The 26,181-nt window shown below is 39.3% G+C and overlaps 1 protein-coding gene across 2 annotated transcripts; it reads right to left on the bottom strand.

Annotated features, from left to right (window-relative positions):
* Positions 1-8,382: 8,382 nt before the first annotated feature.
* Positions 8,383-24,795, bottom strand: smad2 (SMAD family member 2). 2 transcript variants are annotated; one of them, XM_053339705.1, is made up of 11 exons: positions 24,651-24,795; positions 21,833-22,336; positions 16,790-16,879; positions 15,719-15,912; positions 15,228-15,362; positions 14,768-14,842; positions 13,609-13,662; positions 13,075-13,287; positions 12,545-12,682; positions 11,255-11,399; positions 8,383-10,344 (listed from the first exon to the last, which is right to left on the bottom strand). In XM_053339705.1, exons 2-11 carry the CDS (start codon positions 22,087-22,089, stop codon positions 10,221-10,223), a joined length of 1,425 nt encoding a protein of 474 aa, XP_053195680.1. In that variant the 5' UTR covers positions 22,090-22,336; positions 24,651-24,795; the 3' UTR covers positions 8,383-10,220. The 2 variants fall into 2 exon arrangements, with proteins under 2 accessions (XP_053195680.1, XP_053195681.1); XM_053339706.1 differs by having other exon boundaries at positions 14,780-14,842.
* Positions 24,796-26,181: the final 1,386 nt, after the last annotated feature.

The raw sequence follows: 26,181 nt of genomic DNA, 5'->3' as shown, positions 1-26,181 counted from the left end.
CCACCAGTGCCAGTATTGCAGAGTGTAGCGTGACCACAGTGTATTACTTCATATGCAGTTTCATAGCAGGTTAAAAAAACACAGGTGTGATTAATAACATTCATTTAATTTCATTAAGGTGTCCCAGTTCCCCGACCCTGATGTTGTGCTTTGTTGGTTTCCTGTCATGACTTACACTTTGAAGATTTACTACATCATAAAAAGTGAGAAAGTATATTTAGATTTTGCAAAGCTAAGCCTGGCAATTCCCAGCCATACAGTGTGCTGGCTTACTACTGTACAGTCTCTCACCGCTGCTGTTGTCCAGTGACCTTTTGAACTCGACCTGAGTGCAGGTCACGAGTGGGTGACGGTGATGTCATTGCAACCACCAACGTGCTTCCTGCTGGTTCATCTTAATGGCCTGTGGTTGGTTGAACTGGTTTTTTAGGGTAAAGTAGAATTCACAGGTGACCAATAAGAATAAATGATGCGTTTGAACTACACTTCTTCAATTGATTCGTGGCACAAAAAAAACCCAACAATGCCAGAACGACTGTGCAATTAGCATCACGGGTTTGAGGATAGCTGGTTGGTTAGGGGGCTTCATTGTCACTTCATCCATTTAGGACCATAAACCAGCTGAATGGTATTGAAGTGGACTAGTTGTGGTTTATTTGATGGCTTTAACAGTGATACCTCCAGGCCTAAGCTGTCAAGTATGGTCATTTAACATTTCATGATGAGTCTATGGAGCAGGTTTTACAAGAATCAACTTTAGAACAATAACGGTACCTTTTTCTAGTTTGTCCAGTGCATTTTGAAAAAAAAAAAAGACCAAGGATCAGTCAATTTTCTCAATTAAAAGGGCAGCAGGTAATCAGCACTAAGAAGGTTTTATCCACTAAAGTCAATATTCTGTCTAACAAAGACAGGCATTTTGTTGGTTCTTTTCTTGGTATTTTCTTACTATTTTTCAGTTAAAAAAATTATTTGGCTTGAGATAATTAGTGTCACAGTGAAATTACACTAAATGTATAGATGTAACCCAGCAGTAATGTCAGCACTCTATGTTCCTTGCTCCTGTGAGATGAACCTCATGAGCAATGCAACAATTATCCATATTATAAGTATAATTATCAGATCACATACACATAGATACACACAACTGCTCTTATAGCAGCTAGGACCTATGCCTTTCTTCCCGTGTGTTCATACTAAAAGCCTGTATGAAACTAGGAAAATTGGTCATTGACTTTAGTCCCAGTGTGGGAATACTGAAATGACTGCACTCAGGGGAAGGAAAACCCTACAAGAGATTTATATAATTGGAGTTTGGTGTTCAAGAACTTCATAGGCCTGCAAAGAGCTTGATCACAACTCCATCAAACACTTTCTGGACTCTGGATCTGGCCTCATAACCCGATATCAGTGCCAGACTTTACAACAGCTGCTGTGACTGGGACTAAATCCCTTCTGCCAGGGTCCAAAAGCTTGTGAAAAGCCTTCCCAGAAGACTGGAGGCTTTGATAGCAACATATTAAAGCCCATGGTTTTGGAATGAGAGGTTCAACAATCACACTGAGGCGGCTGTGGTTCAAGACATAAAGCAGGTCAACACTAATCACAGGAATAGTAGCTTAATCCCTCACTCTTCCTGTCCTCATGTCCAAGTGTCCTTGGGCAAGATACCGAATCCCACATTGCTCCTGATGGTCAGGCCAGCAGTTTGCAGGGTAGCTCACTGCCATCAGTGTATGAGTATGTGAGTGTGTGAGTGTGTGAATGCATGGCAAAAAAAAAACTGTGTCTGAATACTTTATTTATGTGTCCACATACATTTGGTCATCTAATGCATGCAGCTCTCTGTAGCATAAAAGCCAGACATATATCAAAGTACAAGGTCTGCTGCACTTTTATGATTTTGAATTTTGAATTCAAACTGATTATTACAGATCAGGTTTATATGTTCTGGTCAAACATTAGTGCAAATGTCAAATAAAAAGGTGACAACATGACAGCATGCACAGATCTGAGAAAATGTCTAATATGGTACAATAAATGAAATCACCTCTGTATGTGTGCAGAACAGAGAACTGCAGGAGGCTTTTCTCCAATGCAGTGCCACATAAAATGGTGAGGTAGCTGTACAAAATTGTTCTTTGTGTAGCTGTTAAGTTAAAAAAGTAATAACACTGTAAGTGAGCAGCCCTTCTGAAAAACCTTGACCAGAGGAGGTCAGCATCAGTTCCTGCACCTCCTCTCTTCATATGACCACAGCATGCTCCGTCTCCCTGACTCCATGACTCCCTGACCTCCAGTCTATCTTTGTCTGAGCACTGTATCGCCACGACCCACTGAGTAAGTGGAAAACTCATTTAGACCTAATTACATGGGCCTGGCTTCTGCCTCTCTCTTACTTTCTTTCACTGAAGAGGTACTTTCTTTCTTTCACCCCTTCTCTTTTCTCCTTCACTCTCTCACTGTCCTTTTCTCTTTGCTCTCTCGTTTCTTCTCTCCTTGTGCTCCAGTTACCAGATCACGGTAGCCCTGCACTACCAGCCAGTCAGAACACACACACACACACACACACACACACACACACACACACACACACACACACACACACACACACACACACACAGGACATCCAACACTCTAGTGTGGCCAAGAGGCCACAGGTACACAGGTACAAAGGCTTTTAGAAGGTGCATTGTTATTTCCTCAGGGTCAGCCATAGGTTAGGGCCCAGTCTTAATTAGTTGACATAACTTATACATGATTACCCCTCTTCAGGTCCTATGGCTCCCACACACACACACACAGTGCCTCTCTAAGACCTACAGCCAAGATGTAAAAAAGGGTTTCTCCATACACATCTCCTGTCCTCTAGACACGACCCACTTAACCCTATCAAGGAAGGGAACTCACCAGAGAAGAGTACACACACACACACACACACACACACACACACACACACACACACACACACACACACACACACACATCAGGTTGCATAAAGTTTAGAATTAAGGGGTAAGGTAGGTGAAATGTAAGGAACCCTGGGAGGAACTTTAGCCCAGGACTTCAGACAGCACAATAACAACATCAGAAATTAAGTCATATTAATGATGGATGACAGTCTGAGATCAGCCATCAGGTCATATGTCAGGACCTGTGTTGCTATGTCACAAGGAAACGAAGACTGCATACAGACAGAGTGAAGTGTGTGTCACAGGTAGGATTTTTCCATTAGATACACAGAAATAAAGATAGATATAGAAAATGGATAGCTGGGATAATAGACAGCAATTAGGTGAAGAATTGATGCCTAATTAATAAATATATATGTATGTGCAAAATAGCGTGTTTGAATGTGCAAATACTCAAAAATATTGTAAACAACAGCAATCCTAAGAATCTATTTTTTGGAAATGTAATTTCTGTAATAGCTAGACCATAATTACACTGAGCCTGCTATCACTTTCCTGACCCAACCAACCTCATAATCCATACATACACTGCAGGCTCACTTTTGCAATGCTGCTCGGTATAATTTACTAAACTGAATTACCTTCATAGATATTTGAAATATATATACATATATATATTGCATTTGTATTTGCAGCCGCTGCAGCAGACAATACGGTTACAGCACATCCAGTCGATATCCAGCCCATAAAGTAGACGCCACGGTCACAGGAATTAACGTGCTGGCGTCTATAAACCATCCAGAAACATAAACATAAACCGAAATCCGTTCTGCAACCGCAACAGATAAAAATGACTGCCACCATTACCAGTCTATATTACACTTCCAGAAAGTTTACGTACACTCAGGATATGGTATTAATTTGTTTGGGAAATGCTTACTGCTCTGTGCTGTAATAGGGCTCGGGGGGAAAGGATGAGATCCAAGGCCAAACCATAAGGAAGGAGGGCGAGCATCAACAACAGCAGTTTAATGATGCTCTGGTAATGGAGCGCAAGCAGATCACTTAGGAAACGGACTCACTCAGGCAGGCAAACCACACTTTGCACATACGCGGCAATGCATGGGCACTAACACAGACGCAAATGTAAAGCTCCTAAAAATGATGCTCATTGACGCACGAGCATGTCCGGACAGCTGAGACACAATAACACATAAACACATCCTGCAATCCAGCAAATGAAAACCAGCCATTTGGTAAATTTGGTGCATTATTGACATGATAATGATATCAATTCATGTGTATCGTCACTGATAGAGTGAATGAACAACAATCGTACAGTCTCTTCAGTCTAGTCCACCAAACCTTTTAACTGCAAAGGTTTGTAATGTGTTTTAATGTGTGTGGGATGTTTAACTGTAAGGCCGTCATTTCACTAAGTAGCCTACTGCACTGTGCACAAAAAGGGTTTGTGTTTATCTCGCTGACAGTAAAAAAATCTAAATAATTCAGAGGCAGAACATTTTATTTATTTGTTATTTATCAATTACTGTTTCAGGACCGAATCCAAAATCTGTGTGTGTGTGTGTGTGTGTGTAGAAATGGAAGTATAATGGTGAGCCTCTGAGGTAGGATCAAGACTGGATTACCCTTGTTGTTTATCTGAATTAGCTTGTTTTTCCTCAAAACAACAACAACAACAAAAAAGGAAACCCTTATGAATGAAACTTTGATTGAGGGTGACAGTCTCATTAAAGAACTGAAAGTCTTTGATGTAAAAAGATATATCCATCTCTTGAAAAAAATGTAACAAATAGATGGATCTGACAAAATTAAACATATTACAGTGTCAAACAAACAAGACAAATTTCATGTTATATAACATAAGTTGGAAATGACTAGTCTAATTGTCAAAGCATATCCATATCCATATACCCAAAACACACTTCTAAATGAACACATACACATATTAATGACCCTATAGACAATTTAGGAGTGTGAACACGGTCTAAATTAATCCAATTTAATTAACACATAGCCGGTGTTTTATACATGTGCGTCTACCTCCCTCTACTGGCAATTCAACTGAATTACATCCAGCAATACTAGTGCAAATACTGTGAACTGTGAATATTTTTAAATCCAGGTTAAAAACACGTCTTTTCTCCTGTGCTTATGATTGAGCTCTTTTAAAGCACTTTTTAATCTTTCATTTGCACTCTATGTCCTTTTAATGGACATTTTATATTCTAGCATTTTATTTCTCTTTCTATTTTTCTGTACTTTGTTTTATTATTAGTGTGTGTGTGTGTGTGTAATGTATCTCAAATTGCATGTTTTTCTGTTTTATGTAAAGCACAATGAGTTGCCATTGTGTATATGAAATGCGCTATATAAATAAAACTGCCTTGCCTTGCCTTACTGCAAATTTTCCTGTAGTCACATATCCTATTCTGTTTTATGTATGACTTTTTTTGGTATGAAATGTCTTTGTAATAATTTCTAAATTACACTGCTAACTCAATAGGTATAGGTAGCAAGGCAGACACATATAATTGCAAATGCAGATAAGCTACTTCACTAACTCAAAAATAATGAAAAGGGTCCCATGGTGGAAATAATGGAACGAGTTACATGTAACCTTTTAAAAGCTTTAAGTGTAATTTTGATTAAGTAACTGCTGTGGACTATATAGAAATTAATTGACCTTAACTGTACGAATGTGGTGTTTATGTAAGGTAAAAGTTACGACAAGCAGTTGGGTTGTTTTGGGTTTACCTGAAGTTAGGGTACAGCAGCTGGCCCAAACCAGTGTGGGTGTGTTGCCCTTCAAGTTTTATGGATAAACTTAGTCCGAAGACAGGAAACAAACTTAAAATAATTTCTTGTTACTGCTTCCAAAGGGGAGGTACCAGTCACGTTCATGCTAGAAAGTCCTGCAGCTAGCTTCACGCCAAATGTCAGCTCAAAATGACCGCGAAAATTACCTTCACGTTCTTACGTACAGGTGGGCGGCCCCCTAATTAAACCCCGCCCACTGTCGGTGTATTATTGGTACATTTAAAACAAGATCAGTGATTGACAAATACGATTCACCTTTACTATTGTAATAGTATGAAACTATGAAGCATATGTCACCATGATAAAATGAGAGTAAATGAAACTATTTCCATACGAAGATGTCAGATAAATTAAAAGAGAAATCTTTATTCACAGCTAGTTCTGTCAAGGCAGATTTGTGACAAATAAGAAACTATATCCAAATTTGTAAAAGTGCTTCTATTGTAAATGTCTGATAAACAAGTTCTGCTATCTTGTAATGAGTGTCTTTGACTACACATGCTGAATTGACAGCTTGTGTGTCAAGAAAACAGAATGCTATTACAGACCTGTAAAAACAGCTTTGCATCGCTCAAAGTGGGAAAGCTATGTGGCACCTTTACCAACACTTGCAAGCTAGTACTGTCCTCCTGTTGATGATGGTAAGAGTGATTTCAGATTTAGACACCAACAACATCTATTCCAGTTGAATTAAAACAGCTTTATTAGTGTACACTGTAAGAAGTTGTCTGTATATGCAGAATAGTTGGAAAGCCTATGAAAGTCATCATCAGTGTTTGAAGAAGACAGAAATCCTAACAGCTTGTTGTCTAATGGAATATGATCTGTGGATAGCAAGGAAAAGAAACAGCATGTATGGTAAAATGAAAGCACAACTACAATAACATCACTAGGGACAGAAACTTCACTTTCTCCAAAAAGCCGATTTCTTAGAAATCCACCAGAAAGAGGCTCATTTGGGAATACACAATAGTCCATCACAAAAGAAAAGAAAAAACAATTTGTGATTTGTAAATAGCACTGTGGACCCTTAGAATGTGTAGATGGAGCCTGGCCTCATCTTCCAATCGAAAAACAGACTTTTCAGGAAGGGAGAGAAGCTAGTTGGTTTAAAAAGAAAAAAAAATCAGATACAAAGGCTTTTGCTGGACCCTGGAAATGTGCATAAAACTCTAAGTCTAACCATCAGGAAAAAAAACTATGTATTTTTTTTAAATGAGGAAAAGAGTATTCAGTCAAAATAATGAATGTCACTGCATAGAACAAACATGTAGGTTATTACTGGTACACCAACCGTTAAGGAAACATGACATTTTAGTATGTCTAACCTTGGCATTGAAAACTCCAGTCAACTTTTTCCTATAAGTAAAAAAAAAAAAAAAAAAAAAAAAAAGACAGACTAGGAAAAAGACAGATAGATAGGACAGATAGATACACATACAGGGAAATAAACATCCCTGTTGTTGGATACGAGTACAATCAAATTTGACCGAGGTGAATTCTAGTTGCATGAAGAAAATAGTTTGTGTGGATCGGTTTGTCCTGCAGGACTAGTTTTTACTTTTGAGATTTTGAAAACTGTCCATCATTCAACTTGGTCCAAATGTCAAAATACATTGCCCTGTAGGAGCAGGTGTCATCTCCACATGCGAGTGTGTTTAGTGTTTATATACACCAACATCAAGTTTTAGAGACCCGTGTCATGTTTTGGTCACAGTTTGGAGAAAGTGAAACAAGATATCTGGAATGTGACAGTATGAGTACACACCTAGTCCCATTTACATATATTTACATGTCCCACTTACAATCCCATTTATCATGATATATCCAGAACATTCTGCTTACGTGTTTAATGCTGGGATACACATGAGCAACAATCTTACACTAAAGAGGCCTTGACTAGAATATACTATTCTGTGTGCATGTAAACACACTCACTGTAAATTAACACTGTAAGAACCGAACAGTCGTGAGAATCAAACAGCCGCAAAGCTGAAATTGGAGGCAGTTTTTAACATTGTGTACTGGAATGTCCTATGTTGCTTAAGAAAGACAAAATTCAAATTTGTCGACTGCTGTGATAATAAAACGTTATACTGCATCGCCCAATGGCTGGATTAAATCCTAATATCTCAAAAAGACATATCTTGATTTGTAGAGCCATGCAACTAACCACATCCCCAGAGGACTGAAGCAACTTTCAATATTAAGTCATAAAATTCAATAACTGTAAGCTGGCGCTATTAGGTTTCTGACACAAATGATCTGCATTGTACAAGACGTGCATGCATTCAGTCTTTGGGACAGCACCATCATAATTTGGGTCACATCCTTAGAGCTTCGAAATGAATTAATAACATTTAAAGAAACTACCTTTTCAGATGGCTATAATATGAGATAGATTCCAAAAATTCACCTGCCACATTGACTATCAGTGAAAATTTTACATCCTATGCTACAGCAATCATTTCAAACAGAGGGCATATTTTTAAAAAAGATATTGAGTTCTAATAAAAAGGAAGAAAGCATTGAAGATTTTAAATAGATTTATATATAAAAAAATACATGAAAATACAAAAAATGTAGCTAAAAGAATGTGTAAAGAAAATAACTGTGCAGTTTAACTAGCTTGTTTAATACTTAAAGCTTTAATACTTGGAGTTGAAAAGACTTGGAGTCTAAAATATGGATTTAGGTACCAGCTGGCTTTTTTTATCAGGGCAAAGAGTCCAATTAAAATCAACCAAATACTGCAGACGCTCTTTAACAAGCCAATTTGGATAATGTAACGACAAAAATCTTTATAGTGAATATACTAAAGATATGGAAGATTTCTTTTTTTACTTCACTTCCATTGGGCTTTTTTTTTAAACATTCCTATCTGTACATTTGAAAGCATATCTTGCTGTACTTTACATCAAAAGGCAACTTTCTTGTAGCATTAACAAGGGTGCATAATTTGGGGACAGTGCAAGTACAGTATAGAGGCCATTTTTAAAAGTCAGACACTGCAGGGCTGTTCCTATCAATACAATATCAATAAGGGGGGAGGAAACCGTGCGTTAGTCCAAGCATATCATTAAGAGATTTGTGGAATGTCTATATCAGTGACACATGAGTGGTGGGTGTTTATATTTGTCTGTTACACAGCAGGGGGCGACATTCCAGCTTAGACTCTTGCATTTATACAGAGCCCTGCAGATCTCCAAGTCCTACATGAGTCCCCTTCATTCATGAGATGACGTAATGGCAAAAGGTTAATGCAGAGAACATGAGAGCGAGAGAGAGAGAGAAAGAGTGTGCAGGAGGTAAAGAAGTACAGCGACATGTCGTATGCTCTTGCTCTGAGGATTGCTTAGCTTACTCATTCCAGTTATCTTCTGTGCTGGTTAGCCATTGACCATACTTTCAAAATAAAACCTTCTCATAGAAGAGTAGAAGACACACTTCTTAATTTCAGCTCTGATCCACAATCAAACATCTGCCCCACTGCAGACTCATGGTTGAAACATTTAAAATCACACTCAGGAATTTTTTTTCTGTTATGTCAAAAACAAGGATGCTAAAATAGCAAGTTAAGTGGTGAATGAAGTGCATCATTGTGTCTGTGATACAGTATATGTGTGTACATGTGAACATGGGGTATGTATCATTAATTAAAGAAGTTAACATGTCACCCCTCTTGGAGCTGAAAACTGTGCAGTCCAGCGTTATCAGATCATGACAGCGCAGCACTGATCAGGAGGAAAGCATGAAAAGTGAAATCTCAGATTTAAAAAAAACTGAATTAGCAAAGTTTGGTCACTGAAACCAGGAAACATTACGAAACTCATATTCAGGCATGAAGTTGACTTTGGTTGAACATGAGCCTGTAATAGCAGTTCTGCTGTTGGTCAACTTTGTGTAAACAAAACAAAAAAAATCTTGACACTGAATCAAGCTTGTGCTGTGGTAAGTAGGTAGTGAGGAGGCGAGGTGTGGATTAGTGGTTGGAGAAACTGTCCTGTAACTAGAAGGTCACATGCTCGATCCCCGGAACAGCTGCTGTTGTGTTGCTGACCTCTGTCCTGCTGTGTTCCTGGATCAGAGCCACAGTCAAAATACCAAAAGCATCAATGTAGTCTGGTCCATTATGACATCACTCTCTTGTCGTTGATATTGATATTGCAGGGTGATTTTAATCATTAGGTCCATGATTATTGGAATGTCAACCTGACATTGATCCAACAGAGCCAAAAGGGTGACATCACTGTTAACGTTCCTCTACTGTCCATCAGTGACGTCCTCTCTTCTTTCAGGTCCATTGTGTAATCCTTTTTTTTTTTTTTTTTTGTTTGTTTTTTGTTTGTTTTTTATAATGACGTTAGTACATCAGTTTAAGACTGCATGGTATTATCCTTTAGGACACACTGGTCAAACATTGTGAAATGTCAGTTTGACTTAGCGTCGGCAGCAGCAGAGCCCCGTTTAGGACATACTGGAGCAGCGTACTGAGGGTGAACCCATCTGGGTCAGCACCTTATCCAACCACTGGAGGGGGCCGTTGAGATGCAGCTCAATCCAACAAGGGGTGCTGGTTACTGTCTGACGTCTGTACAGATAAAATACAGCATGTCAGTGAGGACACACTTAGCACATTATATGTTATGGGCCTATATTTATTATAATGTTAGTTAAAGCTCCAGTAACATTTCGAGATAGGGATCTCCCCTACTTCAAATTAGCATAAAAAAGGTTTTTCAAAGATTGCATTAATCAAGGATTGTAAAATATGTGAGTAATGGTAGAGCACTTTTATTAAATAAATAAATACAAATGGGTGCTTCCATTGCCTGGTTTTAACCAGATGATCAAACACAGCTTACTTCTCTGTGGTCCAGCCAAGTTTGGCCTGGGCTCTACAGACAGCGGGGACACTGATTGTTAACCGCACAGGCTACATGGGGGCTTAACCCTGCCCAATGAGGACGAGCCAAAACACCCCCACAAACACTGCTGTCTGGCTCCTGGGAGGGTTAAACACAAAGCGGAGCCAGGAGCAGAACAGATGTTTGCTGGATGGATGGTTGGATGGCCAGAGAGACAGAGAGATACAGACAAATGCCCTGTAATCTCTGACATTTTACAACAAAAGGGGAATACAATAGAGATTATACACATGCAGTGCAGATGGGAGCATGCACAAGCTCACCAAAAAAAAAAAACTATTCCCTTTCAAAAACTTGTTTACATAGTCACTCCCTAGATTTTTTTATGTAAGATCCACCTGTTTTGATTACAAAGTGGGTGAGGCAAGAGAAAAAAAAGAATCACATCCTCCCTAAACAGAAATCCTATTTGCTAAATGAAATGATGTCAGGATTTGGATCATGTAATGTTTCATCCTTTCAAATGATTCAAAATCTGAGGATAAATCACTGACAGAGCACTTCACTTACAGCCACTCATTCATCATGCATGCTAGTAAAAAAACAGAATGATGTGCTAAGGGATGGACACACCTGTACTCCGCTCCCCAGCCCTTGACAAAGCTCATTCTGATGGTGCACATCCTGGTCAGCTGGTAGACTGCCTCAAACCCCTGATTGACTGACTGGGCCAGCAGTGCTGCAAACTCCTGGTTGTTAAAAATCTTCAGATTACAACCTAAAAAGAAAGAGAAAAAAGGGAGCCCATTGTTGTTGGGGTTTTTTTGCATTCTGTGGCACTGTATATTTATCTGAGGGTCTTTATCACTCTATCCATTAGTATTTTATGAATGTGTTGGAGGGTTGTCAAAAATATCCAATTATTGTAAAAACCCAACTGGCATATTTTACTTTGCCATTTTCTGTGAAGGCAGCTTAAAAGCACCAGCGGAGGCACTTTGAATCTTGAGGTGTGGGTGTGTTGTATGTCGGTGATTATCCTCCACACGGCTGACAAGTCAGACCCCTGAATGTCTACGAGATCCTTGAATTTCCTTTCTGTACGAAATCTGCGTCTCAGTAATAATACTGTTCACACTGCTCATTTGGCCAGGAATGAAATGTTCAAAGTCACATGGGTACAGATGAGTCAGTGTGTGTGGGTGAGAGCCCGAGAAAAAAAAACTGTCACATTGTGGAGGGCAATAATGCTCTTCTTCAGGCTTTATTTTATCAATATCAGGTGAAGCCAAGTCATGTTTCACCATTCAGTCAGGACTATTTTCATCATCACGGTAAATCATTGTACACTAGCTGTTAGAGAGTTGTTGTTTGGTGGTATTGATTCTTGTTCAAGCTACCACATAAAAATTTTACAAGGAGTTCGACCTGCTTCTTTTTAAGAATATAAAAGCCAGCCGACACATGTGAAATATGAGACGCTCAATTTAAAAAGGAGAAGGCTAAAAAATAAGTCAACGGTACAAAAACACTAACTTGTCAGTTTATTATGACGCACACCTAGATATAACTAATCTAGTATAATACAACAGAACTGCAACAAGTCCTACCTTCACAAAGGTTATAATGTTCAGTTTTTATTCAATGGGTTTTAGAGAGGTATTCATTTATTTTAAGGCCACTTTGGAGACTGTAGTTTGTGGTGCTGATAAACTGCAGTAGGTTATACTGAGAGGTATTTCTAATATTTTGTCCATCCTATTTATATGAATTAGGACAGGCTAACTATTATAAAAAGCTCCCTAAACAGATTTACTAAAAACTGAAGATTATAACCTTCATGTATTATACTGCATTTGCTTTTATCTATCAGTTGTATGGCATTCATCTCAAGCCGAAAAAATGGAATTCATGTTTGTAAACCTGGTGGTATTTTGCAGACTGTGGCAGGGTGCCAGCCATAACGCTGGTTGCAGTTGGGACTCTGGACAAAAATGGCACTGTCACTGAGGCACTCGGCGAACACCTCCCCTCCGATGTAATACAACCTCACACCGCGACCTGCAGAGTGTGACACGGGAGAAATTTGAAGATTGAGGGACAAAAGCCATAAAACGTGAGAAAGGCATGTTGGTAGAGTTGTATGAATGAAAATTATACAGGTGATGCATTTACAACCACCAATTTTGTGGCAAAATCCTTTTCTAAATATTATTTAGATCGTTTTTTCAGCAGTATGTCCATGATAAATTTAAATCTTCAAAAGTTGCTGATGTCAAAACTACTGTACTTTTCACCGGTTTGACATTTCAGAACCTTGATCTTTAATGATCTCCAAAACTTCCTTAACCTTTACAAGTTTCCTCCTCTGTAAAGACGCTGTTAGCTATGCTCAAACCCGTCAGTGTAAAGAATCAGAGAAAAACTAATACTGAAAAGGAGAGTGTGTGTACCTATATGTCTCCTTGTCATTTCAACAGTTGCGTTCCTGTTAACATTGCTGAGAAGCCCTAGACAAAAGCGTTCAGAGTTGGAGGGGTCAGTGAATCCATCGACGGTCAGAGATGGCTGTGAGGCATGGAACGTCTCTCCGACTCGCTGGTTTAGCTCGTAGTAAGCTATAGAGCACCAGAAAGCTGGTTCACTGTAGGTAACCGGTTGAAGGTCTGAAAAAAATAAATAAATACACATAGAAAACTCTCTACATGTTCTTTTGAAATCATTGTTTCCACACACCATTTTATTTTTTCAGTAACTTTTACACATTTTAATTTCTGGACTGAATTTTAAGATTTTTAGTTAAGTTTTCTTAGTAAGAAAAATTATAATGTCACCTAAAACAAAACTCAACACTACTTAATACTATTACAACATGATTATAAAGTCCAAGCATTTGGACCAAACAACTAGCTCCACAAATAATCACATTTTTTGAACTTCCTAACCTGTATAGTAAATTCCAATATAATTAAAACAAGAAATCTCACCAAGCCCGTGACTGACTGGTGACAAGCTGTTCGGTGAAAGTTCTGCTGGTGAGCCTGTGAGAAAATCACATACAATACTAATGAGAGATAGACGTTACACAGTACACTTTGTTATACTCTGTATTACCATAAAACCAGTGTATAAGACGCACCTTTAACGCAATATTTTTTCATTTAAATGTGAGGTGTGTCCTATTCACCAGTAAAATACAGAGAGAAGTTGGATCTGCATATGATTATAGGTATGTAAAGGGCCGTCCACACTAAGAATGATAACTAAAACAATAAGTATAACTTTAAACATAATGATGTGAGCGTCCACACTTATGAACTATAACATCCTATAAAACAGCGGTGTCAAGCAGGCGATGCTCAGCTTATTAAAATAGATAAACTATTGATGACCCGTTAATGCTGCAAATTGTACGGAAAAATGATTGTGTGTTGTATTTACAGATCAAACTGATGCTGAAGCGCAATGTGCAAAAGTGTAACCTGGGTGCAGAAGTCTATTTGCACATAGCAACAGCTCTGATGAAGAGTTTTTGGGACATGAGTAAGCACACTGATACACACTGCATTAAATATGTAAAGTTACTGTGTTCTTTTAAAAGGTTTAATTGAAACTCCTAGCCTAACCTGAACCCGGCCTGAGTTAATATACCAGTTCTGTTCATTTAAGCAAATCATTACCGGACCATCAATCATTAATCCGACACACTGTTTCAGGTGTAATAAAGTAAATTGAGAGAGTTTTGGAGCATAAACATATGTGTTTATTAATTAATAACTACAGGTGCATTCAAATAAATCAGTCTTTAATAGAAAAGTGTTTTTACCAGCATGACACCCCCCAAAATAGACTGCGGTCTTATACACCATTTAACTTATACACCATTTTTAACGGTATACTCAATGTACAGATTAACTGTGCTGTTGACCGCTACTATAAATATTATACAGAACTATGTATAGTGTCTATGTTTAACGCTGTAGTGAAATTTGCTTGTCAGCACAAAAAAATCCACAAGTGTGGTTTTCAGTATGAATGTAAGAACTACAGTTGAAACTGATCAACCCAGACCCTTTCACTGCCTCTTTTCTCAACCAGTGAGATAAGCAGCAGCATGCACACTAACACAACACTAAACTAATCTACCTGATTCCATACTTTGATTCATCTGTTGGTCACTGGTCTCTCCATCTTCACTGATGTAACCGGGTGGAGGAGTCTCTGTAAAACAAATACAGTCCCCCAAAAAAGCAGTTAGAATACATTTCAAACAATACACTGCTGCACATCATGAAAGAGAACTGAAATGTTCATGTGCAGTGGAAAGTCAGTGTGCGGTTACATGTGTGCGACCACATGCACGACGGAAACCGACCACCTGGCTGGTAAGCATGTGTACTCAATACTACAGTAATAAAAAAATAGTAAGCAGTCATCCTGTGGAAGTCAGTAAGCTCTTACCTTTAATTATCAACTTTTTATATAAAAATAAGTCTAGTTGGATTGTTTTACATCCAATGCATGTTGCATGAATGTATGCTATGTATGTATGATATGGATTTAAAAAAAACTATATAAAGTCACATTTCCCGTCCTGCATACAGACCTGGTATATAGTTATTAGGAGGATCTATGCCAGCAGGGAAATTTGTGTTCTCAGGAATGGAGTTTGTAAAGTCATCTAGAGGTGGAAGCTCCGTCAGAATCTCTGTGTGGCGTGGCACCAACACCGGAGGCAGAACTGGAGAGACAAAGAAGTGTCACCAACAAAGGCAAATATAGTAAATAGTTAATGGGTTTTTTTCTAAGCAGGTCTACATACACAAAACACAGACAAATAAACACATCTAGACTGGTTACTCCATTATACAAACTGGAGAAACTACAAGTAATAATAAACTACCTCTAAATGTTTAATGTTTGTTTTATGTAAAGCATGTTGCGTATGAAATGCGCTATATAAATAAAGCTGCCTTGCCTTGCCTATAAATTGCAGTTCCCATGATCTCTTGGATTTTGGACATTGTTCAAATCTAGCAATACTAATACTAAAAACAATTTCAAAGACATATACACACAATTCTCAAGGACCATTACCTGGCGTCTCCACCCTCTGGTAATGGTAAGGATTGACACACACTTCATCCTTCTTTAGGTTGAAGGCGTACTGGCAGGTTTCAATGGCCCTCAACTCATGGTGGCTGTGAAGGTCAGGCCATCTCCACAGGCGACAGTAGATGACATGGGGCAGGCCTTTACGGTGGGACACCTGAAGACGCCCGTCCAGTGACCTGAGAGGGTTGAGTGAGAGGATGGCTAACAGTTCAGCGTTATGCTCAAGTCGTGGTGACAGGAGGCTATCAACCTAATAGGTGTTTGTGCTTTAGTTTCTGGTTTGGTGTAAAAAAACAAAAAAAAAAAAAAAAAAAAAGGAGGAAATAAGAAAGGCCACCAACTCACCAACCAATGGGGCGCGGGGCACTGATGGGTTTTTTTATGGCTAAACCTTGTTTTATGAGACTAATCAGCACAGTTGGAAAGGGCTATTGCACAGTCAGATCATTTCTGAAAAAAGTGCTTTGAAACTAATAAATTGCAAAATCAAAAACACATCCATCTTTGTCTGTTCCTTTTTTTAAATGAACCCTATAATTGACTAACCTCATTTTAAAGAAAAAACAACAACAAATCCTTATAAAAGACAATGACAAAGCATCTCTGTGGTGCATATGAGGAGTAATCAATACGACAATTTAATCTAATAGTACAGATTGTGAACATCACTCACTATGTAATTAATATAATAGATTATCCCTATTGCAACTCCTAACTGCTGAATTCACTTATTATATACACATTTTTATTGAAATATAGCCTACTTATTCCCTTATTGCCTGCATTATATTATACATGGTTATACTACTGTCATTGATGAGGCTGGATTCTTTATGCAAATTAAATTATACAGTCTTAAAGTCTTCTGATGATCTTAATAAATAAACAGTAGTGCTGCTGTGAAGAGATACTGTATACTTCTGTGTGATTAGAGAAAGATAGATGAGCATTAAAGCAACATGTAAACATTACCATTTCTACTGCAAAACCTTTTCAGCAATTAAGCAAGTAATTGTTTACTCTGTGTGTTTGTGTCCATGCGAGTGTATTCACCTGCTGTGGTCAGGGTATCCGTACATGCCTGCAGAGTCCCACTGCTCTATCATGTGGCCTGAGCCTAGACCCCATAGATCTGAGCAATTGCTACAGACACACAAATACAGACACACACGCACGCACACACACACACACGACATGCGCACACAAACACACATACACACAGGACAAGTGCAAAAAAGGATAAAAATAAAAGCGAACAGATGGTAAACTTGAGGTGTTTCGTTCAAACATAAGGATGTAATCACAAACATATACAGTTGGTCTCTTATTGGCATGAAGGGAGGAAATGAAAAGATCCCCTCTCTACACTCTTTAATAAGAGAGACCAACTGGATGACAGGTGATCATGTGACAAATCCAGATATTACAGAGTGATGTGGTGCAATCAAGTGAGGCAGAAGGTTAGATAGGCTTTAATTTTTTTGCAGTCTGTTCAAACTTTTAACCCAATTTTTGCCAAGATGAATCCCAGAAAGGGATTCTAGCAGGTTATTATTAATTATTCTTCAAATGAGTTTGATCAATTTATATTTAGCTAGAACATGTGATTTTTATTCTGGTAGCACACCAATCATTTAATACTGAGAAAGATATGTGCTTGATCATTTTACTTGGGTTTTTATGGGGGCCTTAAAGGTTAAATAATCTCCTGCAACACCTGATTGCGCATAATATCTAAAAGGACACATACATGTGATTCACAATTTGTGCATATTGTTTTTAAGACATGAGACATGCGATGTATAGCAACACACAGGAATCACACTTCCTAAGTCACACAGGAAATATATGCATGTGCAAAACCATGATGTATGAATGAGGAAATAAAAGAAATTCAGACGTGACCACTGAAAAAAACAGATACAACACATATGTATATGTGTACAGTGTGTGAATGAGTGAGGAAAACTGCAACACACACATCCCCACTGTAGCTACCCTCTGCTATAATGTTCTGGTAATTTTTCTGAGAAGAGACCAGATTCTGCAGTGTTATCAGAGCACAGTAATTGCCAGACCTGTCCGTACGAGACCTGCTATCTCGACACTTATCAGCCTACTCTAAGAGTTCTACTACTACGAGCCCCATGTATACTATCTCCAGACACTGCTAATGTCTTGCCTTCTTCCTTTCTCACTTAAAAAGGTCACCCCTACAATCCCTGCGGTGCCCTGACCGAGACTTTTGATCCTCGTCTACGAGTCACCCTGGGAGAAAGCTAAATGGCTACAATCTTTAGTTCAAGTGGTCCAATTATCAGAGAGGAGAAACATTAGTAAACGATGCAAACTTAAAACGCATTAGACCAAAAAAAAGGAACCAGCAATCATTTGTATGCAGTAAAACAAACAATGTATACTGTATTGAAAACATGAAGTCTTTATCTCTTTCTGAGGTCTTCCAGATTTCCGTCACCACTTGAAAAGCCACCCGTGCTCGCTATCTATAGACACAGCTGAGCATCTGCACTCTTCCTCTGTCACATTTCCTACCTCTGCTCAAACAGACATCTACAAAGCTCCACACCTGCTATCTACTGACAATCCCCCAAGACACCCTTCTGACAACCTTCACCACCCCCCACCCAAAAAAAAGAAAAAGAAAAAAAAGCTCTGTATCTTTTTTTCTTTATCAACCTTGCTTCTGTGTGTTCAAAGGGAAGTGAGCCGTGCATCAAACGGCAGGAATGCTATATCTGCTTGTGCTGTCAAGAAGTACAGGCGGACCTTTTTGATCCCGCGGTGGGGTCGGCCATACCATGAAACTGTTTCAACCGAGCCACCATTACTGTGTGTGAAAAAATGTGGTATTCTGGACAACCGCACTCCCCTATAAAACACATTAATTCCATGTCAAAAGCCATTTCCAACTTTTCATGTTGGAGAGGGGAAAAAAGCATGTATCTCACTGTGACATTCAGCTCAGTTAAGTCAAAACCCTGAAATCCTGACATTAAAAAAAAAAAATCTACTCCCTAGACTGAAGACCGCAGCAGTGTTCAAGCAAACAAGAACCACCATCACCTTATCAGCACCACTTCAGGAACTATCTAACCCACATTCCTCAAGCTGAAGACACAGAAAGAGCCCTGACCCTTCCACAAAGCTTTACTTCTGGCCTTTTTATCTTCATGATATACTGTTCAGCATACAGTGAAATGTGTGTGTATACTGTATGTGCTACAATACAAATGTCATCTTGGAAACATATTTCCTGGATGCTTGCTGCCTCATTCTTAATTTAGAGAGCTTCAGAGCTAATAATTCTCCACTGTGAGTTGAGCTGTCCCACTGAACTGTTGTGACCGGAGCGAGTGATGATGCCCTCACTGCCTTCACTCCATAACTGTTAAGGGCTTATTACGTAGCGTGTCGATGTGTGGTGGAAATCCACACGGTGTGCATTAAGACTGCAATGTGATTACATCTGTCTGACCTGAGATGGCGATCCAAACAGAGTGCATTACTGAGAAAGCATCCGCCCACCCGAAACATCACTGTCAGATAGGGCTAAAAATAAACACAGGCAGTATGTTATCACCTTAGCTGACCCCTCCATAGTTATTTCTTATGTGTTTCCAGACACTTTGCCGGCTTCTCGCCTGATTCACAAAGCCTGTGTGCAAAAAATAGGTTCAATGCAATGCCGTATGAGCAGGTAAATGATGGGACTGGTGTTGCATTATAACACCAGGTGTGTAAATGTAAATGTTAATCTTCCTATGTTTGTTTCTGTCTTTCTACTGAGGGAGCGCACTGTTGTGGTGATTAGAAAGAGCATCCTTCTGTGAAAGATCATTGATTCAACACTACTAAAACAGCTGCCCTGCTGGAGTGTCCTTGACCAAGCCGCTACATTCCCATCAGCTCCCAGTGAGCTGATTTGCTGCCAGCATAAGTGAGCCATAAGAACAGGCCGTTTCTCAGCGAGGATGAATTATGTTATTGATATTCTATAATTAAAGGAAACTAAAAGAGAGACACAGACAGGGAGAGAGAGAGAGAGCGAAAGAGAGAGAGAGAGAAGAGGAGGTAGCTTACATAGAAAATTCAAGAAGGGAAGCTCATAAAATCTTCACAGGGCAGCCTAGTTATCTCCCCTTTCTGCTGATCCACAATGGATTGATTGACGTTAATCACATGCTTCTCATGGGGCTCCCCTGACTTTGCCACTTTTTTTCATCATGATAAGGTTTCACCTGGTCTGGTGACTTGGCTCGTGTACCTAATCATGCGACACGGGAGAAATCTATACTGCGAGACACGTGGCCTGTGCCGTTCAGCTCAGTATTAACAGTAATTAGCAGTTTTGGCTTTCAACAAAATGAATACTTCAGAAGTAAACTAACTTACCTCAAACTAAATGTATTTTTCCTAAGTTTCAAGTTTGGCTTTTCTGCTGCAAGAAAGAAGAAAATCTCATGTATTTTGAGGTCAAGAGGTTCTTCTTTTCGAGCAATGTACAGATATACTGTATGTATATATTCTTCCACTGTATGTATATATTCTGCTTTGCTACTTTTCAAGCACCTTTTCAAGGACTTTGAGGTGAAAGGAAGACAGTCTTTACCTGAAATTACTTCTTATCATATAAATACATCAAGACTCACAGTGCTTTTATTAAGAACTATTCATTCAATGCTTCATTGCATCTTCTTTCTATTGCTTTGTCCTAGGCCTTTAACTTATAGCGCACAACCTCTTTAATCTTCATCATATAGCAGTTGATACATGATATGCTAGTCATCAACAGCCTTTCACCTTACTTTGTCTCCATTCCTTTTTTTCTACCATATAACTGTCTAAGAAATGAAAGCGTTCCTATTCTTTGTAGACTTTATCTCCAGATAGACAAGCATCAATAGATCTTCAGAACACCAAGTGCTTCATTAAGATGACTGGCCAAGGCTGATTTATGATCTAAACAATTATTCATTAGTCATGCTGTTGTCAGTAGTTACACAAATGTGTGCAAAATGTGTGGTTAGACAAACAAGCATTAGGTAAGGGGTATACTTTGCGTTTTGCCGTGAAGTAGAGGATGTTTATTACCCCATAAGATATATTTTTTTAAATTTGTATGTCAAAGTATTTGCAAAAACTATACAGTCAACACCAAAACTGAGTACCTAAAATTATGCTCTCACATTATTTGATTTATTTTGATTCACTTCCTCCTCACTTCACTTTCTAACAAACTACGTCAACCTGTCTGATCAGTGTAAAGGGATGAAAAGCAGTTCAGTATTTTGTTAGTGCATAAGACCATGCACAGTGGGGTTTTCTGCATATAATTAGGAATTCTGACAACGGAAGTCGAGACAAAAAAGCAAGAAAAAGTTTGGTTAGCATCATGTGTTGGGTATCTGTTTCCTCCAATCAGGTTTCACTTCTGCTACGGCACAGCAGAATGAGGAAGTAGGCACTCTCTTGCACAACTGATACTTTTCTTTCTGTGCTCCTGTGGGTGCCCGTCGCCCTCCTTCTTACTTTCATGTGTGTTGACACAACTCGTCGTGCTGATCTGTATTGGTGGTATTGTGGTGTACCAGTGCAAAGGGGCTGCGGATGTGTTTGTGTGAATGTGAGCACAACTCCAAGTGTTTGTGTTAGTGCTGGGTTTGATTTTAATGATTGATTTAGTGATTTACACACATTTTATAGACTGAACAATAAAAAAATAATTGAGTTTCTATGTGTAATAAAACATGCTATCTAACTTGTTAAAGTGAATGCGCGTGTCTGTGTTTATGGGTTATGTCCAGCAGCATGTGGATGTTTTACCTATTTATGTTGGCACACATTGCTATTCCCTGTGGCCGTGTGTGTGTGTGTGTGTGTGTGTGTGTGTGTGTGTGTGTGTGTGTGTGTGTGTGTGTGTGTGTGTGTGTGTGTATGTTTGTGTGTGCAAGTATATAGAAGACAGACAAATACAGGATGTGTGTGTGTGTGTGTGTGTGTGTGTGTGTGTGTGTGTGTGTGTGTGTGTGTGTGTGTGTGTATGTGTGTGTATGTGTGGGTGCGTCCTCATCTCACCTGGGTATGGTGACACACTTTGTCTTGCTGTTCTGCGTACTGATTGCTTTCTCAAGCTCATCCAGCTGCCCTGTCTTCTTCAACTTCTTAACCAGGCTCTTTACAGCCTTTTCACACCATTTCTCCTCCTGCCCTCCTCCATTCTGCTCCCCTACTCCTCCTATTCCTCCTCCTGCTCCTCCACTCCCTGCTGGTGTTTTCTTCCATCCCAGGAGACGTTTCACTACTGGGGGAGTAAAGGGAAGGATGGAAGACATGGCAGCGTGTATATTTGTGTTTCCTTGGAACTAAGTGTGTTTTGACGCCCCTCTTAATCTGATGTAAAGAGAAAGAGGAGGGGGGAGGGGGGGTTAAGAGGTGTTGGGCTGTATGACTGAACTCTATATGTATTTGTGAGTAATGTCTAGTCAGGACTACGGCATTGGTCTTGAGGAGTCCTGGGAAAAATCATATGGAGAATAGCCCAAAACGTAGAGAGTGGTAGAGGAGCACATCCAGAGAAACCTAAACAAGAGAGGGGAGAAAAGAGACAGCTCACATCAAGACCTGTGAACACATACAGTAAAATATAACATTTTCCTCTGAAATTACAAGACTGATTATTCCCACACATCCAGATTCGTGAACAGTTTTTTGTGCCCAGAGCTATGACTATCATATTGATCTCAGCCCCCTGCTGTTAACTCTCCCACCACATATAGGCTATTACAGAACGTCACTCAGGCACACTGGCAGTCACAGCACTAAGCGGTTTGAAAGTCACAATTACTAACCAGTGATGAATGGATAGAGCTCTGTTTTTTTGTGCATTTCTGAAATCTTTAGTGATAGTTAGAGGAAGCATATAAAAATATATATAAACTTTCACTTGAGGCAACATGTCATATCATATAGGCCTATATTCAACCAGCATTTCAGTATTTAGACTGTTGGATCACAAGTCATGTACTTATTAACCTTTTATATTTGATGATGATGATTATTGATTTTACTTTAGGGTCTGCATGATCCAGGTCAACCTCTCAAACCGAACTGAAGACTACTTCAAGCAACTTTTCCACTGAGATGAGAGGAATTTATGTCTGAGTTGGCAAATCCATGTCAATACTTATACTGATCATATGCTAATCCTTCCTATCCTATTATCGAAACCAGCGTTAACCCTTTCATAAAAGCTGAGCAGCATCGGGCCGTGTTAAACCCTTGTTGGGAGCAAGCTTTGTCAGATTAAACTTGCTGCCCCTTTCACACACATATTTCCCAGATCTTACCTAGCTCAAATGGGTTTATTATTATCATCCCGATCACCTATTTTGGCAAGTAAATTAATTTTTTAATTCATAGCATCTTACTGGAAACAGTGGGGAGAACAATGAATGAAAGGTGGAATTCAATGGCCACGACAAACACACACCTAACAGATTGTTGTGGGCGTTGACATGAGCATGTGTAACCTTATCTTAAATTATAGCTCTCATTTTATCGCCAAGAGCAATTTCCCAGCCTGATGAGAAAACATAAACACTGAGATAGAGGGGGGAAAAATCCCAGATGGACCTACAGAGAATACTCAAATTGCATTAATAAAATCTCATTTGAAAACATATCCGTTTCCCCTGGACCCAGTCCTGTCAAAACAAAAAGTGTGTGTAGATGAGTGCAGCATATTCTTGATCAATGAGACTAAAATAAATACAGATACAACCGCCCGGCGGTGCAGTTTTCTCAACTCTGCTGCCAGAGAGGAAGGGATAAACTGTTCTCGGCATGTTACTCTGAAAGTCCAAGCTCCTTCTAAGAATTAATTTCACAGGCTTAACCCTTGGACTGCTTAGTGTAGGAGTGTGTATGGCATTCAGAACAAGTCATACCATTATTGAAAAAATTAACTACAGTCTTGGTACCTCCAATCGCTTGATTTGTCCAAATATTTAAGCATGCTATCCATCAAGGGGGAGGTTTGGATTCCAGCATTAGAGACAGGGGCTGGAAAACAATAACGTACCAGTACAATATACTGCAGGTTGGTCAATACCTCAAAGTGGGCTCCTTGAAAGTGATTGTTCAGTCGCATAAATAAGCAGGTCAATTTAGGATTGTGGTGATCCCTCTTGCTAAAGGTTGATACCCAGAATAAACTCCGAGAACAATGAAACGTGTGCTGTGTAGGCTTTTCACGTTGTACACAAAGTCTTAATGTTAAAGGAACAAAAAGCACAAAACGTGCTGATACGGCTGCACTGCATATGTCTCTACTCGAAATGCTGGCCACGGTTATCAGGGCCTTGTGGACAAAATAAGCAACGTTATTTTGTCTTGAAACGTCTCGTCCTTATGTGTGTATGTGTGTGTGTGTGAGTGTGAGTGAGTGAGTGAGCGAGAGAGAGAGTGTGTGTGTGTGTGAGAGAGAGAGAGAGACTGTCTGTTTTGGGTTACTACTTCTTCTCCGCAACCGTACACAGCACGGTTTGAAGAACAAGCTAATGTTGACGCTACTAGCGGCGATTCAGACAACAGCCAGTGGATGTACACTTTGACAAAGCACAAAAAAACCCGATTTGATTTCACTGGTGGATGTCAGTCGCTTTGCTGTACATATACAGTGAAAATAGTCAGGTTTCTTTTGTCTCGAATTGGCTAATAGCCCCCCTCTCTCCTCTCTATCTTCTCCTCCCCTCGCCTCCAAAAAAATAAAAAATAAAAAAAGGAGTACGAAAAAAAATCCGCTAGCAAGCTTGCTACTTTGTGTCACAGACAAATAAACAGGTCTGTTTGCATGTTTTGTCGCTTACAAAATCACTGTTTAAAACACACTTACCCAACAAAGAGGTGGAAAGGACGCTGAACGCTAAACGGTCTCTCAGGTAGCTGTCAGAAAAGCCTGCTTGTTCATTTTAAATTCACCCGGAGAGACTTTAAACTGTATTTTTCACCTCCGAGCCGCCGGGATGATGGCCCCTCATTCAAAGCTCAACCAAACGTGTATCGCTTCACGCAAAAACATAAACTGCAGCCCGTACCGCCACTGTGTCCCGCCTTCCCTCTCTTCCTATTGGCTTAAATTCCGGGGTTCAGCAGATAACCTGTTGGACCAAACGCGTTTCCTATTGGCTGGAGGCTTGTCCGTCACATGTGGGTCTGCACGAAGGTATGTCGGTGCTGTTTGTCAGTGGATACGTTGATTGTCCTTTTACAATTGCAAACTAGCCCACTGTAGCTTGTCAATGAAATAGAACAAAATAGAATAGAATAGAATAGAATAGAATAGAATAGAATAGAATAGAATAAGTCTGAATCTATCACATTAACAAAATAGAACATGCACTTTTTTGCAGTGCTTCCCTGTCCAAAATTGACAGTCTCTGATTAAACACCACACACACTTGAATGATTAGCAAATTTGTGAAATAAAAGCATACAATATATAGGCCTAATCAAAATCTAACTATGCTGACACAGGATACAAGGATATTCATACATTTTTTCTTAAATGTTTTAAAGACTTAATATTTTAAAATGATTTATTCATTCAGGAATCAATACAAATGTATAAAAGGATGAGGCCTCCGTGATAATGTTCAAAGCAGTATCATAGATGATGAGGTTTACTAAAGTACTTTCCTGTGTTTACATATTCTAATGACTAATCACTTTTATAGGCTAAATGACCAGTAGAATGATGTTGAGTCAACATTTCATAGGCTATTTGGCTGCATCATGCAAATATGCAGACTATACACCTGGAGCACCTGCATGCAAATCAAAGTCTCTTTGTGGATAGAACACCGCCTGATTGAAGGTGCTTTCTGAGCTTCAGTCAGTCCATGTCAGCAGCAGGTACCGGGCCTACGTCAGTGCTGTGAATATTTACCTCATCATTCACTGAGGAGCCAAAAGAAGCGCATGCTCTGTGTGCACACACATCAACCTCACCTGGGACCTGTTGCTCAGCTGTGGGTTTACTGCGTTATGCGAACTCTGGTTTTAGATGTAAATGATGCTTCTCTTTATCAACCATCGTTATGGACATAAATGATGCACTACAGACCTGTCATGTTATAACCAGCATGTAGATGAGAAAACTAAAACAAAAGCTTTACACCACAAGTCGCTGTGTGTTTGTTCTCAGTCGGCAATAGCAACTGGAAAAATTCACTTACTTGTAAGTATTTTTATGCTTTGTTTTCTGTTCATTGACTAAATTACAGTAGTAAGGAGTTGGCAAACAACTGTAAATATGTCTGTAGACTTAAGACAGACTATTGAGACAGTATAATGGGTACAATACTTTTGCATACACTGTTGCAACTTTGTTAAGAAGAAAGAAAATAAATTAGAAATACATAGGC

The sequence above is a fragment of the Scomber japonicus genome, chromosome 19 (genome assembly GCF_027409825.1).
Source record: "Scomber japonicus isolate fScoJap1 chromosome 19, fScoJap1.pri, whole genome shotgun sequence".
In the NCBI taxonomy this organism is placed as follows: domain Eukaryota; kingdom Metazoa; phylum Chordata; class Actinopteri; order Scombriformes; family Scombridae; genus Scomber; species Scomber japonicus.
The sequence above is the reverse complement of the archived record's forward strand: the minus strand, read 5'-3'. Positions and strand labels throughout refer to the sequence as shown.